The sequence below is a fragment of the Bufo gargarizans genome, chromosome 3 (genome assembly GCF_014858855.1).
Source record: "Bufo gargarizans isolate SCDJY-AF-19 chromosome 3, ASM1485885v1, whole genome shotgun sequence".
Classification (NCBI taxonomy): Eukaryota; Metazoa; Chordata; class Amphibia; order Anura; family Bufonidae; genus Bufo; species Bufo gargarizans.
In genome coordinates, this window is record NC_058082.1 from 600,119,844 (window position 1) to 600,136,566 (window position 16,723).

Here is a 16,723-nt window from a genome sequence, read left to right on the forward strand (position 1 = left end):
TGGCTTTGAAGTTATATTTTATTAATTCCTTGAAACAAAGTTAACTAGGTGTGCTGGACAACTTCATCTTGGAGTCTCATGCACTGGAATTTTGCTTCTCTCTGGTCAGCTGTGTGTATATATATATAAAACAAATTCTGATAACATTTCCAATCATGTTATTGTGTTATATGATTTGTGCCCACTTTTATATATTGCAAAACAAGTGAAAGATGTTGGAATTCTTCTTCCTGCGATGCATTGTAAATTCTCTTTATTTACGGTGTCAATAAAGACGATTGCAGAAAAAAATAAAATAAAAAAGTTGTAACCAATCAGTGGAGGGAAGGGGCGTGGTTTACTGCGGGATCGAGGCTTGGATCGCTATCCCCGCCCACACATGTGGTTCTGAGTTGAACCTGAAGAGTTGGTAACATCCAAGTTGTCAGAGTTGAGCGCGGAGTTTGGGGTGACATGGCGGATGATCTGGGAGATACGTGGTGGGAGGAGACAACTGGCGGCGCCGCTGATGAAGGTAGGGACGCCTGTCATGTGTGGGTGATGTGGTCATATGGCTGTGAACGGGGGAGCTACAGCGCCCTTCTCCTACGTGTCTCATGAGCGGTCAGCAGCCCCTGGAGATCTCCATGCGTGTGAGGTAGGGGTGAGGACGACTAGGAGGTGAAGTGCTGAGCGCCAGTGAGGTTTTAGTCCTGTCAGGCACGCCCCCTAATACGGAAGCCACGCCCCCAACCAAACCATAGCCATGCAAATGGAAGGATTTTATAAGTGTTCTGAACGGATGCAGCCAGTTGTAATTACTGCCTATTGCTGTGGTTTTGAGTATAAATAATGTGCAGAGCTGACAGCGGCACAGCACACTCGTACAGTGCACGTCCTCGGACACTATGGCTGTTATACAGGGGAGGCTGCCACCCTCAGCATGTCTTCCCATGCTGCCCCGGGCACTGCGCGCCCCCTTCTCCGGTGCTGCCCCGGGCACTGCGCGCCCCCTTCTCCGGTGCTGCCCCAGGCACTGCGCGCCCCCTTCTCCGGTGCTGCCCCGGGCACAGCACGCTGCACGCCCCCTTCTCCGGTGCTGCCCCCTTCTCCTGTGCATCCCCGGGCACAGCACGCTGCACGCCCCCTTCTCCTGTGCTGCCCCGGGCACAGCGCGCTGCACGCCCCCTTCTCCGGTGCTGCCCCCTTCTCCTGTGTTGCCCCGGGCACAGCACGCTGCACGCCCCCTTCTCCGGTGCTGCCCCCTTCTCCTGTGCTGCCCCGGGCACAGCACGCTGCACGCCCCCTTCTCCTGTGCTGCCCCGGGCACAGCGCGCTGCACGCCCCCTTCTCCTGTGCTGCCCCGGGCACAGCGCGCTGCACGCCCCCTTCTCCTGTGCTGCCCCGGGCACAGCGCGCTGCACGCCCCCTTCTCCTGTGCTGCCCTGGGCACAGCGCGCTGCACGCCCCCTTCTCCGGTGCTGCCCCGGGCACAGCGCACCCCCTTCTCCGGTGCTGCCCCGGGCACAGCGCGCTGCACGCCCCCTTCTCCTGTGCTGCCCCGGGCACAGCGCGCTGCACGCCCCCTTCTCCTGTGCTGCCCCGGGCACAGCGCGCTGCACGCCCCCTTCTCCGGTGCTGCCCCGGGCACAGCGCGCTGCACGCCCCCTTCTCCGGTGCTGCCCCGGGCACAGCGCGCTGCACGCCCCCTTCTCCGGTGCTGCCCCGGGCACAGCGCGCTGCACGCCCCCTTCTCCGGTGCTGCCCCGGGCACAGCGCGCTGCACGCCCCCTTCTCCGGTGCTGCCCCGGGCACAGCGCGCTGCACGCCCCCTTCTCCTGTGCTGCCCTGGGCACAGCGCGCCCCCTTCTCCTGTGCTGCCCCGGGCACAGCACGCTGCACGTCCCCTTCTCCTGTGCTGCCCTGGGCACAGCGCGCTTCACGCCACCTTCTCCGGTGCTGCCCTGGGCACAGCACGCCCCCTTCTCCGGTGCTGCCCTGGGCATAGCGTGCACCCTTCCTGTGGTCCCCCGGCCACAGTGCACCCCCCTGCATGCTCTATTTTGTCCATATTTACGAATCCATTATGCCCATTATAGCCAATGGGTCCGTGAGCAACACGGATGCCATCAGTGCTTCATTCGTGCTACACAGATAGGGATGAGCGAACTTTGTGTTTCAAGTGTGACGTACAAGGTTCAGGTTATCTTAGGGTACTTTCACACTAGCGTTATTCTTTTCCGGCATTGAGTTCCTTCCTAGGGGCTCAATACCGGAAAAGAACTGATCAGGTTTATGCCCATGCATTCTGAATGGAGAGCAATCCGTTCAGGATGCATCAGGATGTCTTCAGTTCAGTCTTTTTGACTTTTCAGGACGGAGATAATACCGCAGCATGCTACAGTTTTATCTCTGTCCAAAATTCCGGAACACTTGCCGGAATGCCAGATCCGGAATTTTTTCCCATTTAAATGCATTAATGTGGCCCCGAGTGTTCCGGCAAAACGGATCAGTTTTTGTGGTCTGCGGGTGTTCAGACTGCAAAAAAATGTGAAAAATAAAAATGCCAGATCCGTTTTTCCAGATGACACCGGAGAGACGGATCCGACATTTCAATGCATTTGTCAGACGGATCAGGATCCTGATCCATCTGACAAATGCCATCAGTTGGCATACGTTTTGACGGATCCGGCAGGCAGTTCCGGCGACGGAACTGCTTGCCGGAATCCTTTGCCGCAAGTGTGAAAGTACCCTAAGAATTTCGTTATGACTTATAACTTATAGTCCGTGGTAGCGGAATCCATAATGGAATTCTTAGATAACCCGAACCTTGTACGCCGAACTTGAAAACACAAAGTTCGCTCATCCTTAGGCCTCATGCACACGACCGTTTTTTTTCACGGTCCGCAAAAACGGGGTCCGTGGGTCCGTGATCCGTGACCGTTTTTTCGTCCGTGGGTCTTCCTTGATTTTTGGAGGATCCACGGACATGAAAAAAAAGTCGTTTTGGCGTCCGCCTGGCCGTGCGGAGCCAAACGGATCCGTCCTGAATTACAATGCAAGTCAATGGGGACGGATCCGTTTGAAGTTGACACAATATGGTGCAATTGCAAACGGATCCGTCCCCATTAACTTTCAATGTAAAGTCAGGAGTCCCTTTACTTTCACACTTGTGTTCATAATGCAGACGGTGGCTCCGTTCAGAGCGGATCCGTCTGCATTATATTGTTAAAACAAAGTGTGAAAGTAGCCTCAGACGGATCCGTCCAGACTTTTACATTGAAAGTCAATGGGGGACGGATCCGTTTGAAAATTGAGCCACAGTGTGTCATCTTCAAACGGATCCGTCCCCATTGACTTACATTATAAGTCTGGACGGATCCGCTTGCCTCCGCACGGCCAGGCGGACACCCGAACATAACTTGAAGCGTCCCCATCACCATGGGAACGCCTCTACGTTAGAATATACTGTCGGATATGAGCTACTTCGTGAAACTCATTTCCGACAGTATATTCTAACACAGAGGCGTTCCCATGGTGATGGGGACGCTTCAGGTTAGAATACACTGCAAACTTGGTACAAGACTGCCCCCTGCTGCCTGGCACCACCCGATCTCTTACAGGGGGATATGATAGCACAATTAACATCTTCAGGTGCGGCACCTCAAGGGGTTAATTGTACTATCATATTCTCCTGTAAGAGATCAGGGCTGCCAGGCAGCAGGGGGCAGACCCCCCCCTCCCCAGTTTGAATATCGTTGGTGGCACAGTGTGTGCCCATCGCCCCCCCCCTTCCTCCCTCTATAGTTAAAAATCGTTGGTGGCACAGTGTGTGCCCATCGCCCCCCCCTTCCTCCCTCTATAGTTAAAAATCGTTGGTGGCACAGTGTGCGCCCACCATCGCCCCCCTCCATCTCCCCCCCCCCCCCCCATCATTGGTGGCAGCGGAGTTCCGATCGGAGTCCCAGTTTAATCGCTGGGGCTCCGATCGGTAACCATGGCAACTAGGAAGCTACTGCATCCCTGGTTGCCATGGTTACTTAGCAATAGTACAATTGTAGAAGATTCATACTTACCTGCCTGCTGCTGCGATGTCTGTGACCGGCCGGGAGCTCCACCTACTGGTAAGTGAAAGGTCTGTGCGGCGCATTGCTAAAGAACTGTCACTTACCAGTAGGAGGAGCTCCCGGCCGGTCACAGACATCGCAGCAGCAAGCAGGTAAGTATGATTTTTAACTATAGAGGGAGGAAGGGGGGGGGGCGATGGGCACACACTGTGCCACCAACGATTTTTAACTATAGAGGGAGGAAGGGGGGGGGCCATGGGCACACACTGTGCCACCAACGATTTTTAACTATAGAGGGAGGAAGGGGGGGGGGGCGATGGGCACACACTGTGCCACCAACGATTTTTAACTATAGAGGGAGGAAGGGGGGGCGATGGGCACACACTGTGCCACCAACGATATTCAAACTGGGGAGGGGGGGGTCTGCCCCCTGCTGCCTGGCAGCCCTGATCTCTTACAGGAGAATATGATAGTACAATTAACCCCTTGAGGTGCCGCACCTGAAGAGGTTAATTGTGCTATCATATCCCCCTGTAAGAGATCGGGTGGTGCCAGGCAGCAGGGGGCAGTCTTGTACCAAGTTTGCAGTGTATTCTAACTAGAAGCGTCCCCATCACCATGGGAACGCTTCTGTGTTAGAATATACTGTCGGAAATGAGTTTTCACGAAGTGAAAACTTAGATCAGAAAAAGCTTTTATGCAGACGGATCTTCGGATCCGTCTGTATGAAAGCAACCTACGGCCACGGATCACGGACACGGATGCCAATCTTGTGTGCATCTGTGTTCTTTCACGGACCCATTGACTTGAATGGGTCCGTGAACCGTTGTCCGTCAAAAAAATAGGACAGGTCATATTTTTTTGACGGACAGGATACACGGATCACGGCCTCGGCTGCAAAACGGTGCATTTTCCGATTTTTCCACGGACCCATTGAAAGTCAATGGGTCCGCGAAAAAAAACGGAAAACGGCACAACGGCCACGGATGCACACAACGGTCGTGTGCATGAGGCCTTACTCACAGGAGTTTCTTTGAAAATTAGTTTTGATCTGTGCAGTGTCTGTGGAACACGGATGACACACGGAGAGCGAAAAATGGACACATGGACCTCACATGGATCCCTCACAGAAATCTTCACTGACCACACTAGCGCAGCTTTCAGCATGGATCCGGATGTGTGAATGAGGACTTACCCAGCAGAGCAGTCCGCAAAACCTTCATCCATAAAAGCATGTGGCTCCTCAGGGACTGCTGCAGAGCTGACTCTCCATTGTATGTTCTCACCGCATTTGTCATGTGGATCTGTAATGTTATTTCTATAAAATGACCTTTTGAAGACTTTGTAAGGCTATTTTCACATCTGCGTTTTCCTTTCCGGTTTTGAGATCCGGCAGAGGATCTCAATAACGGAGAAAAACACTTCAGTTTTGTCCCTATTGAAAATGAATGGGGACAAAACTGAACAGACCTGATCGTAGGGCACCAGCTTCTGCAGTACGCCAGTCCTGCAGAGTGAGCGAGTGTGAGGTCACAGGGGTAGTCAACAGACCGAGGGTTGCTCTTGGTACTCAGTTTTTATATACCCTGGGCAAGCGTACAGCAGTGATGGAGAGGCTGGCACATGGATCCTCTGGGGCACTCTCTGTGTATAGGGATCAGGCCGGGTGGTAGGTGAGGTGCCCTGGGTGTTGCAGGTTTAGATCTCTTATAGTTTGTGACGCCAGTGCCGGTAACGGTGGCACACCGATTAATTGTAGGAAAAATTTGAGGTACACACAGTTGCAGTGAACCAGAACTCCTTTTTACTGAACAGTTCAACTATATACAGGTTTCAGTTAGTTCCACATGTAAAATGTTGGTAACAGGCAGGCTTCATATAAATGGCAGGCAAAATCTTTGCAAGATACTCAGAGGGAATAAACACTTACAGATCAGGCTGTACTTGCCTCAGAATCCTGTCTGTCTTTCACCAAGGCCCGTATGCCCTATAGCTGACCTTATCCTTGGGTAGGGAAACCTTCCTCTGTGATAAATCCTCTTGCTGTAAATATCCTTCTGCCCTTCAGCTTTCTACTTGGCTGGAATGCAGTGGCTCTGCTCTGTACTTTCAAAGGTGCTATATATCTTCAGGAGGTAGCTTCTTCTCCTGGTGGCAAGCTAGGAGCCTGGGCTATCTAGCTGCATGTCAGAAAACGGCTCTTCAGCTACCCTCTGGCTAAAGTGCACACTGGCTTCTGACCACACACCCGCTCTCTTAACAGGACCTGACTATATATACTAGGCTAGGGGGTTCCCTAGCTCCCTCTACTGCCTAGGAGGAGGAACTACACCCCTAACAGGCCTGGTACACAGGAGATAATATGACAACATACATTAAAATACAATATAAAATACCATGACCATGTTCCACAGGAGGTGAAGAACAACGTGATCCAATTGACCCTTGAGTAGTACCCACCTTTACGTAGTGGGACACTACCCTTCTGCAAGCAGCGTTTTCGGACACAGTATCTGGCATGTTCATTTTTTTATATAATACAACCGGATCTGTTCTGAACGGATGCAGCCAGTTGTATTACTCAAACGGATGCGTTTTGAGATCCCATGCCGCACCTCAAAACCAGACAGCAATAACGCAGATGTGAAAGTAGCCTAATTAATATATTATCCAATCACTGTGAACTACTCGAAGTAGAGGGATTGTACCGGTACAGTCTGTAACGGCTCATTCAGGCGGCCGTATGCTGTCTGCAAAGTGTGCAATCCGTTTTTTTTTTGTAGACATGCTCAGCGCTTGTGCGAGCGCTGCGTCCTCGTTAATGATCGCTTGCACACTGCTGTGCTGTGTAATTACAGCTGCTCGTCAAGTGAACAGGCGAAGAAGTTGTAATTACACTGCACTACCAGGGAGACAGTGTGCAGGGAAGTATTGAAGAGGACGCAGCTTGTATGGGCTCCACGACCCCCTTAAACAGCTGATCGGCGGGGTTCCAGAAGTGCAGATATTGATGACCTATCCTTAGTATAGCTAACTGCACAACCCCTTTAGAAATAAAAAAAAAACAAAAAAAAAAAACAGAACTTTGATGTGCGTAAGTATTCACCCCCTGAAAGTCAGTACTTTGTGGAGCTGGCCTTTACTGCAGTTACAGATGAAGTCTCTTGGTATGTCTTTAGTGCTTCTACCGATTGGGATTTCTGTCCATGTTTGCGTGGGTTTCCTCTAGAGTTGTTGCGATACCAAATTTTTGATTCGGTTTCGATACCATGAAAAAGTATTGCGATATTCGATACCATGCGAAAATAAATAAACCAAAAAAGCCACGTGCATTCCGCATTTTTTAAAATGGCGAATCGCGCATTTTTTTATTTTTTTTCTGTTCCGGCATTCACCACCTAGATTTTTTTTATATTTTAATAGTTTGGACTTTTCTGACGTGGCGATATGTAATATGTTTATTATTTATATATTTTATATGTGAAATTGGGAAAAGGGGGTGATTTATACTTCATATTTTGGTGGTTTTTTTTTTTACACTTTTTATTTAATAACAATTTCCCCCCTTAGGGGCTAGAACCTGGGATCTTTCATCCCTTGTCCTATTCAGCCTGATAGGTCTCTATCAGGGTGAATAGGACTTCACACTGTCCCTGTTGCTCTGTGCTTTGTGCACACAGCATCAGGAAAGTTACCATGGCAACCAGGGCTTCTGTAGCGTCTTGGCTGCCATGGTAACCGATCGGTGCCCCAGGCTTACACAGCTGGGGCTCCGATCAGAAGCCGCCACTGCACCACCAATGTTGGGGAGGGGAGAGGACCCTGTGGCCACTGCCACCAATGATTTTAATACTGGGGGGTGGAGAGGGGCCGGCGCACTGTGCCACCAATGATTTTAATCGGATGGGGGGTTGAGGGGGGGGGGGCACACTGCACCACCAATCATAATTACCCCTTTATACAGGAGGTGGGTACTGGCAGATCAGCGGCAGTTAACCCCTTAGGTGCCGCACCTGAGGGGTTAACTGCCGCTGATCGCAGCTCCCTGTCAGGGGCAGGGTGCCGGCAATGCGATTCTGCTGCCGGCACCCGTCTCCTGTATTGTGTTAAAGACTGACTACTTTATATGGGACTCCAGACTTTCACTATTAGGCCACACAGAGTGGCGCCAAGCGATGTCTCAGCACTCGCCATTAGTCCTGGGCGCCGCTCCGGTCGCCCGCAGTGCCCCATTACTGTCTCCTCTCCTGCTCCACATGCTGCTGATTACTATCGGAGCGATGGGAGGAGACATCAGCTTCACTAGTGGGCGTTCCTTCTCCCTGGCTGTAGCGCTGTCCAATCGCAGCGCAGGGAGAAGGAACGCCCACTAGTGAAGCTGATGTCTCCTCCCATCGCTCCGATAGTAATCAGCAGCATGTGGAGCAGGAGAGAAGACAGTAATGGGGCACTGCGGGCGAACGGAGCGGCGCCCAGGACTAATGGTGAGTGCTGGGACATCGCTGGGCGCCGCTCTGTGTGGGAATAGTCCTATCATTGGTGGCGCAGTGCGCCCGCCCCTCTCTTCTCATTGGTGGCGCAGTGCGCCCGCCCCTCTCTTCTCATTGCCGCCCCTCTCTTCTCATTGCCGCCCCTCCTCCGCCCCTCTCTTCTCATTGGTGGCAGCGGCAGCAGCACAGGGGGGAGGAGGACCTTGCAGTACCTTTTCTGCAAGCTGCTAGTAGAAATAACAAAGGATCGGCACAACATAGCGTCATGGGTTGTGATACTTTAGTGTCACAGTCCCGGTTAGGAGTACATCTGATTACAGCAAGTTACATGCAATCTGAATGTACAGCTACGTCCATTTGCAGCAAGGGGTTAATGGTGCTAATGGTGATCTATACCACTAGGGGGAGCCCACTGCCTAGGGATTAGATAGCATCTTTTGCACACAATATTAAATTCTTGTGCACTGATCTCCCCCTAGTGGTAGCATAAAGATTCTTAGCACTTAAAATGGCATTATGTGAGTGCTAAAATGAAAGGAGTTGTGCATTTTTTTTTTTTTTTTTTTTTTTTATCGATGACCTATCATCAGGATAGGTCATCTGTGTCCGATATGCGGGATCCAACACCCGGCCCCCCCGACGATCAGCTGTTTGAAGAGGAGGCAGCGCCCCATGCAAGCCTTGCTTCCTCTTTATTTCACTGCCGATCGTCTCTCTTGCAGGGGTGGCATAGTGTTATTACGGAGCGCCACCGTCACCGGTGGGGTGCCAGGTGTCGGATCTCCGCCGATTTTAGATATTGATGAAAGGTTATTAATATAAGACTCCTTGCACAACCCAAAAGTTATAAAATAAACCACAGTAATCATTCTGCAGTGCCATTAATTGGCTGCAGTGGTTGTATGCCAGCATGGTGTCTTCATACCAAGACAAACAGTGAACCATTACATGTTGGCGCATGTGCAGCGTGGGATTTACCGAGTAAGAACTGCCTTTACGCTGCTGCTAACTTTAAATAAACAAAAAAATGTATATAGCAGAAGAACTTGACGATACCCTTTTAACACTATGTTTTCTCACCATTTTCTCAGACGGTGGGTTTTGGGTTCTACAAGCCCCTTGCAAAGCGTGCAACAGACTTGGGGCTCATGCACACGACCATGTTTTTTTGTCCGCATCCAGTCAGCATTTTTTTGTGGTTCAGATACGGACCCATTTACTTCAGTGGGGCCGCAAAAGATGTGGTCAGCGTATTGTGTGCTGTCCGCATGCGCATGTCCGTTCTGCGGCACCTAAAAAAAATAAACCTGTCCTACTCTCTTCCATTTTTATGGACAAGGATATGACTTTTCTATAGATGGCAGTACGTTACGTTCCGCAAAATGCGGAACGCACATAACCGGTATCCGTGTTTTGCAGATCGCAAAAACTGCTACAGCCATATGCATGAGCCCTTAGTTTTATTTGTGGTCTATGGAGGACAGTGACTGGATAATGGGCAATCAAGGGTTCACTGATGTGAGTGGGAGCGAAGGCTAGGCCACACAGAAGTACTGTAGCACAAAATGGTAAAAAAAACGTAATACTGGCCATGATAGAAAAGTGTCAGAACACACGGGACATTGCTGTGTAGTCACAAACCGGTCATGCTGACCCTTGTCCCCAGCCACCATGATGGACATATGAGCTTCAGGACTGGACCATGGAGCAATGTAAGAACGAGACATGGTCTAATGATTCACACTTTCTTTTACGTTATGTGGTTGGCCTGGTGCATGTGCATCACTTACCTGGGCAGAGATGGCACCAGTAGAAGAAGGCAGGCTGGCGGAGGCAGTGAGAGATGTTCTGCACAATTTTCTGCCTCAATAACCAGGAGTCCTGGCATTGATGGGTTACTATGACATGTACCTCCTACCTAAATATTTTTGCAGACCAAGTACCCTGCTGGTGGTAGTGACCTCTTTCAGGAGGATAATGCTCTCCGCCACACTGCACAAATTGTTCAGAAACGGTTTGAGGATCATGACGGAGAGATAAAAGTGTTGACTTGGCCTCCAAATTCCCCAGATTTGAATCCAGTTGACCATTTTTGCTCATTTTGGGCTAAAAATTATTTTTTCAATTGGTCTTTGTTAAAAATACTGAGCCGTTCTGTCACACAGTGTTTGTTTTTCTAGCTGTGAGAATTGTACTTCTCACTTTGTGCCGGTCATCTAATAACCCTTATCTCTAAATTACTAAAAGGTCATAAACACTTTCTTATCAGTAAGATACAGATTGAGCTATAATGAGCGTTTATAATGTCAGAGAGCAGCGATGAGGAGCCCGTCAGCTCCCTGCCTGACAGCAGAGGGAAAATACAGATACTAGTAGTAGATAAACTTAAACTGTGCAGGGAAAATAGCTCATCATTTTTAATAAATAACACTTGAAAAAATGATTTTTAGCTCAAAATGAGTACAATGCAATAATAATAAAAATTGACACCAAAGGTGTACGTAGCCTTTCATTTTTTAACACAAAAGTAAACTTCTGCAATTTGTTGCTCTTCATCTGTGATTATATTTCCCTATTTTTAAGGCCCCTTTCACACGAGCCAGACGGATTGACTCCGGATGCGTTCAGTGAAACTCGCACCATTTTGCAAGCAAGTTCAGTCAGTTTTGTTTGCGATTGCGTTCAGTTGTTATCGCGCGGGTGAATTGCACATTGATGCATTTTTCACGCATGTGATAGAAATGTTTACAAACAACATCTCTTAGTAACCATCAGTGAAAAGCGCATCACATCTGCACTTGCTTGTGGATGCGATGCTTTTTTCACGCAGCTCCATTCACTTCTATGGGGCCAGGGCTGCGTGAAAAAAGCAGAATATAGAACATGCTGCGATTTTCACGCAACGCAGAACTGATGCGTAAATAAAAAATGCTCATGTACACAGATTCAGTGCGGGTGCTATGCGTTCACGTCACGCATTGCACCCGCAAGGAAAACTCGCTCGTGTGAAAGGGGCCTTAGACCTCAGTAGAACGTTATGTGTATTTTATGCCAGACACTTCTGGTGGCGGCTTATCTCCCGGGAGAACAGAAGGATCGGGTGAAAATATGAATTTTAACCGATCCTACTGTCCCCGACATCATCTGTTCGGGAAGAGTTGGGTGCTCCCCACACACCTTAGAGTGTCTGCCGAACCTGCCACTATCAGTGGGTCTGCCTGAAATACACTAACGTGTAGGGGCCTTAAAGGGGCTCTCCAGGAATAAAGACTTTTTATCTGATGCCTCCATAAATGGAAGATTCATACTTCCCTGCTCCCAGGCGCTTGGGTCCTCGGTAAGATAGGTCATCAGTATGGTGTGGTTGCACAACCCCTTCAATATCACGTAGATTTCGCTATATAGAGAAGTGTAGTCTGCTGCGCCCTCCTATACAGAGAGGGACGCAGCAAAAAACATCCACAGTGCGCTGTATTTTACATTTTTGAAACTTTTTTTTATTTTTTAAAAATAAAATCCATAGAAATCCCGCACATAGACATACATTGTAACCTCTACTAAGCAATATACAGAATGAGAACGAAGAACCCCCTCCGTAGTGGTGCAGTACATTGTCTGACGCCTCCACTCCCGGGGATCACCTCTTTGACGCACACTGGAAATTAGACACCGGTCTTGGTGAATGGAATTTGTCTTTGTTCACCTGGTCGCCATTTATTGCATTTCCTACGGGCTTTTTAATGGGTAGCTTGGATGTGGTCCAGGCTTTCGGTTTTGGAATCCGAGTTGGCGGACCGCCATGAAATGCCTCTTCTGACACCTGTAACAGAATGGAAGGAATATGTTGTAATTGTAATCGTTTTATGGGCTAGACAGGACTGTTGTACTAGATATAATGTCATGTATACAGTGACCACCCTGCATTTAGAGGATAGGGCTGGATGCATTCCCCGAAGCAAATTGCCGCCCGGTAATATGCTGTTTGGCCTGATTTTGGACTGTTATCTACCGACGTTCTAAATTCTTATGCACGTACATGGGCTGCCTCCCTCCATTCATTTTCTATGGGGCCTCGGCTATTTCCGTTGGGCCCATAGAAGTGAATGGGAGCGGTGGCCGGTCATGCGCCGTGTGTTCCTATTCACTTCTATGGGGAGTCCTGCATGCACAACTTTTGTCTCCGCTCCAAAATCTTCTTCTGAGCGGAAACCTAACCGACCCCATTATAGTCTATGGGGCCTGTGGGCTCCGTTCGGCTCACTTATGTGCCGAATCCGTCCTTTCCGTTTGAGGGGCAGGAGAATGGAAAGGCTAAACGGTGATGTGAACGAAGCCTTAGTGGTCTGTATTTAATTTCTCTACATGATAAATGTCATTTGCTGAAGTGAGACAACCCCTTTAAGTAAGATCAGATGTCATTCGGACCGGACCGTTTGTAACGGACCGTTTGCTCTTTTATTTTTATATTATGCTGGATAAAACTAGAATAATTTGCAAAAAAGTATAACTATATATGTATTTATTGCTCATCATTTGGTTCTGTTAAAGCATTATATCTATATAAGCGGTCTTACATTTCATATACTTCGGCGGATCCACCGCCAGTATAGGGGTTTGTTAGGACCGTCGTCTAAAACGCCGGTCTTAATAAATGTGCCCCTTTATGGTTATTAAAGAGATGTTCCATTAAGTAGAAATGCTGTGCTCATATTTCATCACTAGGTGGCAGCATTTCCTTCTCCCATCATCTTCTGCTACAACTATAACTTCATATGACGGGTGTTCTTATGTATTAAATTAATGGAATTGTCACAAATATAAACTTGTAATAAATGGACGGCCTCACTGCATCACCGCCTGCGCGTCTGTCATCCTTTATACTTATTACTGTCCGTCTATTCGCTTTAATTCATCTTTGCTCACACTATACTGTACCCACCACAGGCACACATGGGTGGTACGGACAGTTTCATGAGCAGATAATTAATCGGATACATTGTTTTCCTAACATGGGAGAGAAGAAATCCACAAGAGCAAATTTAGTACATGTAGCCCCCATGCTGCCGGCACTCGTACACGCCGTGGTTTCAGTAATAATAGTGATCACTGCCATGGGTTTTATACGTTTGTATCATCCATATATTCAGATCTTTTCGGTTTCCCCTTACACTTTATTTATTTTTTTGCATGTCGCATGCATTTTCTTTTCTTCATACGTGGGTGAAATCAGTTTCTTTTTTTAGGCATTTTTTTCTCTAGAGAAGGGCATGGAAAAATGCCTGAAAAAACCCCACAATTGGGCCTCATGCACATGCCGGTTAAAGTTCTTTCCGTGCAATTTGCGGTCCCCAAGGCACGGGCAATATCCGTGCAGATTCCGCAGACAGATCGAGACCCATTTAACTTGAATGGGTCCGTGATTCGTCCGTACCGCAACAAAGTAACACATGATCTACCTTTTTAGCGGTGCAGAGGCACAGACAGAAACTCCACGGAAGCACTTTGTAGTGCTTCATTGGGGTCCCGTGCCTCCGTTCTGCACCGGACCTTCCGGATTGTGGACCCATTCAAGTGAATGGTCCACATCTGTGATGCGGGGTGCACACAGCCGGTACTCGTATATTGCGGACCCGCTGTTTGCGGTCCGCAATATTGGCACGGCGGGATGTGCATGAGGCCTCAGAGCTCATGCACACGGCCGTTGCCCGGCCATGGCCGTATTGCGAACCGCATACGGAGGGTCTGCAATACACAGGCGCCAGCCATGTGCACCCCGCATCACGGATGCGGACCCATTCGCTTTAATAGGTCCGCATTTCGGGAGATGCGGAACAGAAGCACGGATCAGAACCCCACGGAAGCACTACGTAGTGCTTATGTGGTGTTTCTGTTCGTGCCTCCGCACCGCCAAAAAAATAGAACATGTTCTTTTTTTTTTGGGGCGGTGAGGACGGATCACAGAGCCATTCTAATTGAATGGGTCTCGTCCCGGCCGCAGCAAAGACGTTGCCCGTGCATTGGGGACTGCAATCTGCGGTCCCCAATGCACGGAATGGCCAAACAACAGCCGTGTGCATGAGGCCTTATTGTGATTAAAAATCTGATCGGTGGGACTCCCAGCACCCCCACTGTGTGAGAAGGCCACAGCTCTAGAGAACTGCGCCCTTTGCCTAGGCCAGTGGCGTCACATTCATCAGTCACGTGGCCTAGGTGCAGCTCAGTTCCATTCAAGTGCATGAGGCTGAGCTGCAATACCAAGCACCCCTGGAAGACCCTTAGAAGGAAAAAAAATATTCTTTGACCAATTTCTTTAGGTGCCCCCACAACCCATGTTCCACCAATTTACATCATTGTGATGTGCCATCGACAGTGGCCAATAAATGCCATGGTCTCTGATGTCCCCGCTGCTGAGCCTCACTACGGCTGTGTTCACACTGGCATCACGCCTTCCATTTCACTTGACTTTGGAAGCCAGCGAGGAGGGAATATGACTGCAGGACCCGACTACGCAGAGTTTGTTTGTTGTCTGTTACCATGGAGATGCACAGGACTACATCGGAGCTGTAGATACAAAACGATTGGACAGTTTTAGCTAACCCCTATCGCACCGTGTCTTAGTTTTTTCATTTTCTATGCCCAGTTCTAATGAAAGCGGTCTCCTCGGTACTCGCTCGTCCCACAAAATGGCCGCCTCTGCCGTGTGTGTAGGCGACGGGTGCGATTTAGAAGTTAAACAAATGTTCTAAAGGCTAAAAGCAGATCCAGCTGTTGCGGATTCGTTTCTGGTTTGTGTCACATTAGCATGCTGTAACATTTTCCAGTACAGTAAAGATGGCTTTCGGTCACAGGCTGTAATGGATCTCCTTGTGGTTATTCACACATTACAGCCAGAGATTGGCATCGCATGGAAAGTGCGGCGGCGTGATGAGCAGAAGTGTACCATCTCCAAACGAGCAGATGTGTCCTGGGCTCGCCATAAACCGCTAGCCCCGCCGTAATCCTCTTTTGTAAGCGTTGCAAGGAAATGAGAGAGAAACTTTCCCTCGTCAGTTTGTTTTGCAGCGTTGCCATGGTGATGCAGATTTCCCAGGCCTTTTCTGTCACCAGGGACCATAGGCCAGTGACCAGTGCACGTTCTACCACTGACTGCACAGATACCGGGCCCTGGAGGCCTCAGCGGCGTGGACTGAAGTCTTCACGCTGGAAAATGAGGGAATGCAGGGGAAATTGTAAGCAGGCAGAGGGGACAGGAAGCGCGTTCTGTGAGGTCCAAATTCTGCATCGCACCTCTCTCTCTCTTTCCATCAAAAAATATAGTGACTGGTCATCTAGTTAAATAAGTTGCCTATTTTTATGGACTGTCCAGAAAGTTCTGGACGGTTGTCAACCCTGCTCTCTAGATGTAAAAAAAAATATCCCAAAATTCTGGTTTTGCAGTGGCCAATAGGCCTAATAATAGATGCCACTTTGTCTGTACAGATCACCTTACAGCAGCCATCTCATTATCATCACAGGCAGGATTACAATGGCAGGTATCACCTATATATAGATAACACAGGTCCCACTATGCACAATAGGTAGTATCACAGCTACTGTCTAATAATAGGCAGCACTTTGTCTGTACAGATCACCTTACAGCAGCCATCTCATTATCATCACAGGCAGGATTACAATGACAGGTATCACCTTTATAGATGGATATAGATAACACAGGATCCACTATTCACTACTAATAGGCATCGCATTACCTGTACAGGTCACCTTTCGGCAGCCGTCTCATTATTATCACAGGCAGGATTACATTCACAAGTATCACCTATATATATATATATATATATATAGATAACACAGGATCCATTCACAATAGGTGATATCACAGCTTATCTACTCCCTCCTGACCTCTGCACAGGTTACAGAGCATGCCTGGAAAACTCTCCCATAGAAGTGAGTCCCATCCCGTCTATTGTGTCCCATGGTGGCTGCTGTAAACCATAGCTCTAAATGCCGTTAAGAACAGCTTAGGCAGGATGGCCGCCCCCATAACCATGTTCTGAAAATAGACTAGAGAAAGTCTACAATCAGAAAATAAAAACGGATTAGAAAATAAGATTCGTATCGCTATCTAGTATTAACTAAAAAAGAAATCGACGACACCTTCCCTTAAGCTGAGCACTCCGGGAAATCCTG

General features: G+C 48.9%; 2 protein-coding genes across 2 annotated transcripts in view; one reads left to right on the plus strand and one right to left on the minus strand.

The window, feature by feature from the left end:
• Positions 1–360: 360 nt before the first annotated feature.
• CMSS1 (cms1 ribosomal small subunit homolog) overlaps positions 361–16,723 on the plus strand; it is a 310,876-nt gene continuing 294,513 nt past the window's right edge. The window contains exon 1 of the mRNA XM_044284478.1: positions 361–514. Within this exon, the coding sequence (XP_044140413.1) occupies positions 454–514 (61 nt within the window). The 5' untranslated portion in view covers positions 361–453. The remainder of the gene's footprint in view (positions 515–16,723) is intronic.
• Positions 12,011–16,723, minus strand: part of LOC122930835 (filamin A-interacting protein 1-like) — a 33,942-nt gene continuing 29,229 nt past the window's right edge. The window contains exon 3 of the mRNA XM_044284476.1: positions 12,011–12,356. Within this exon, the coding sequence (XP_044140411.1) occupies positions 12,174–12,356 (183 nt within the window). The 3' untranslated portion in view covers positions 12,011–12,173. The remainder of the gene's footprint in view (positions 12,357–16,723) is intronic.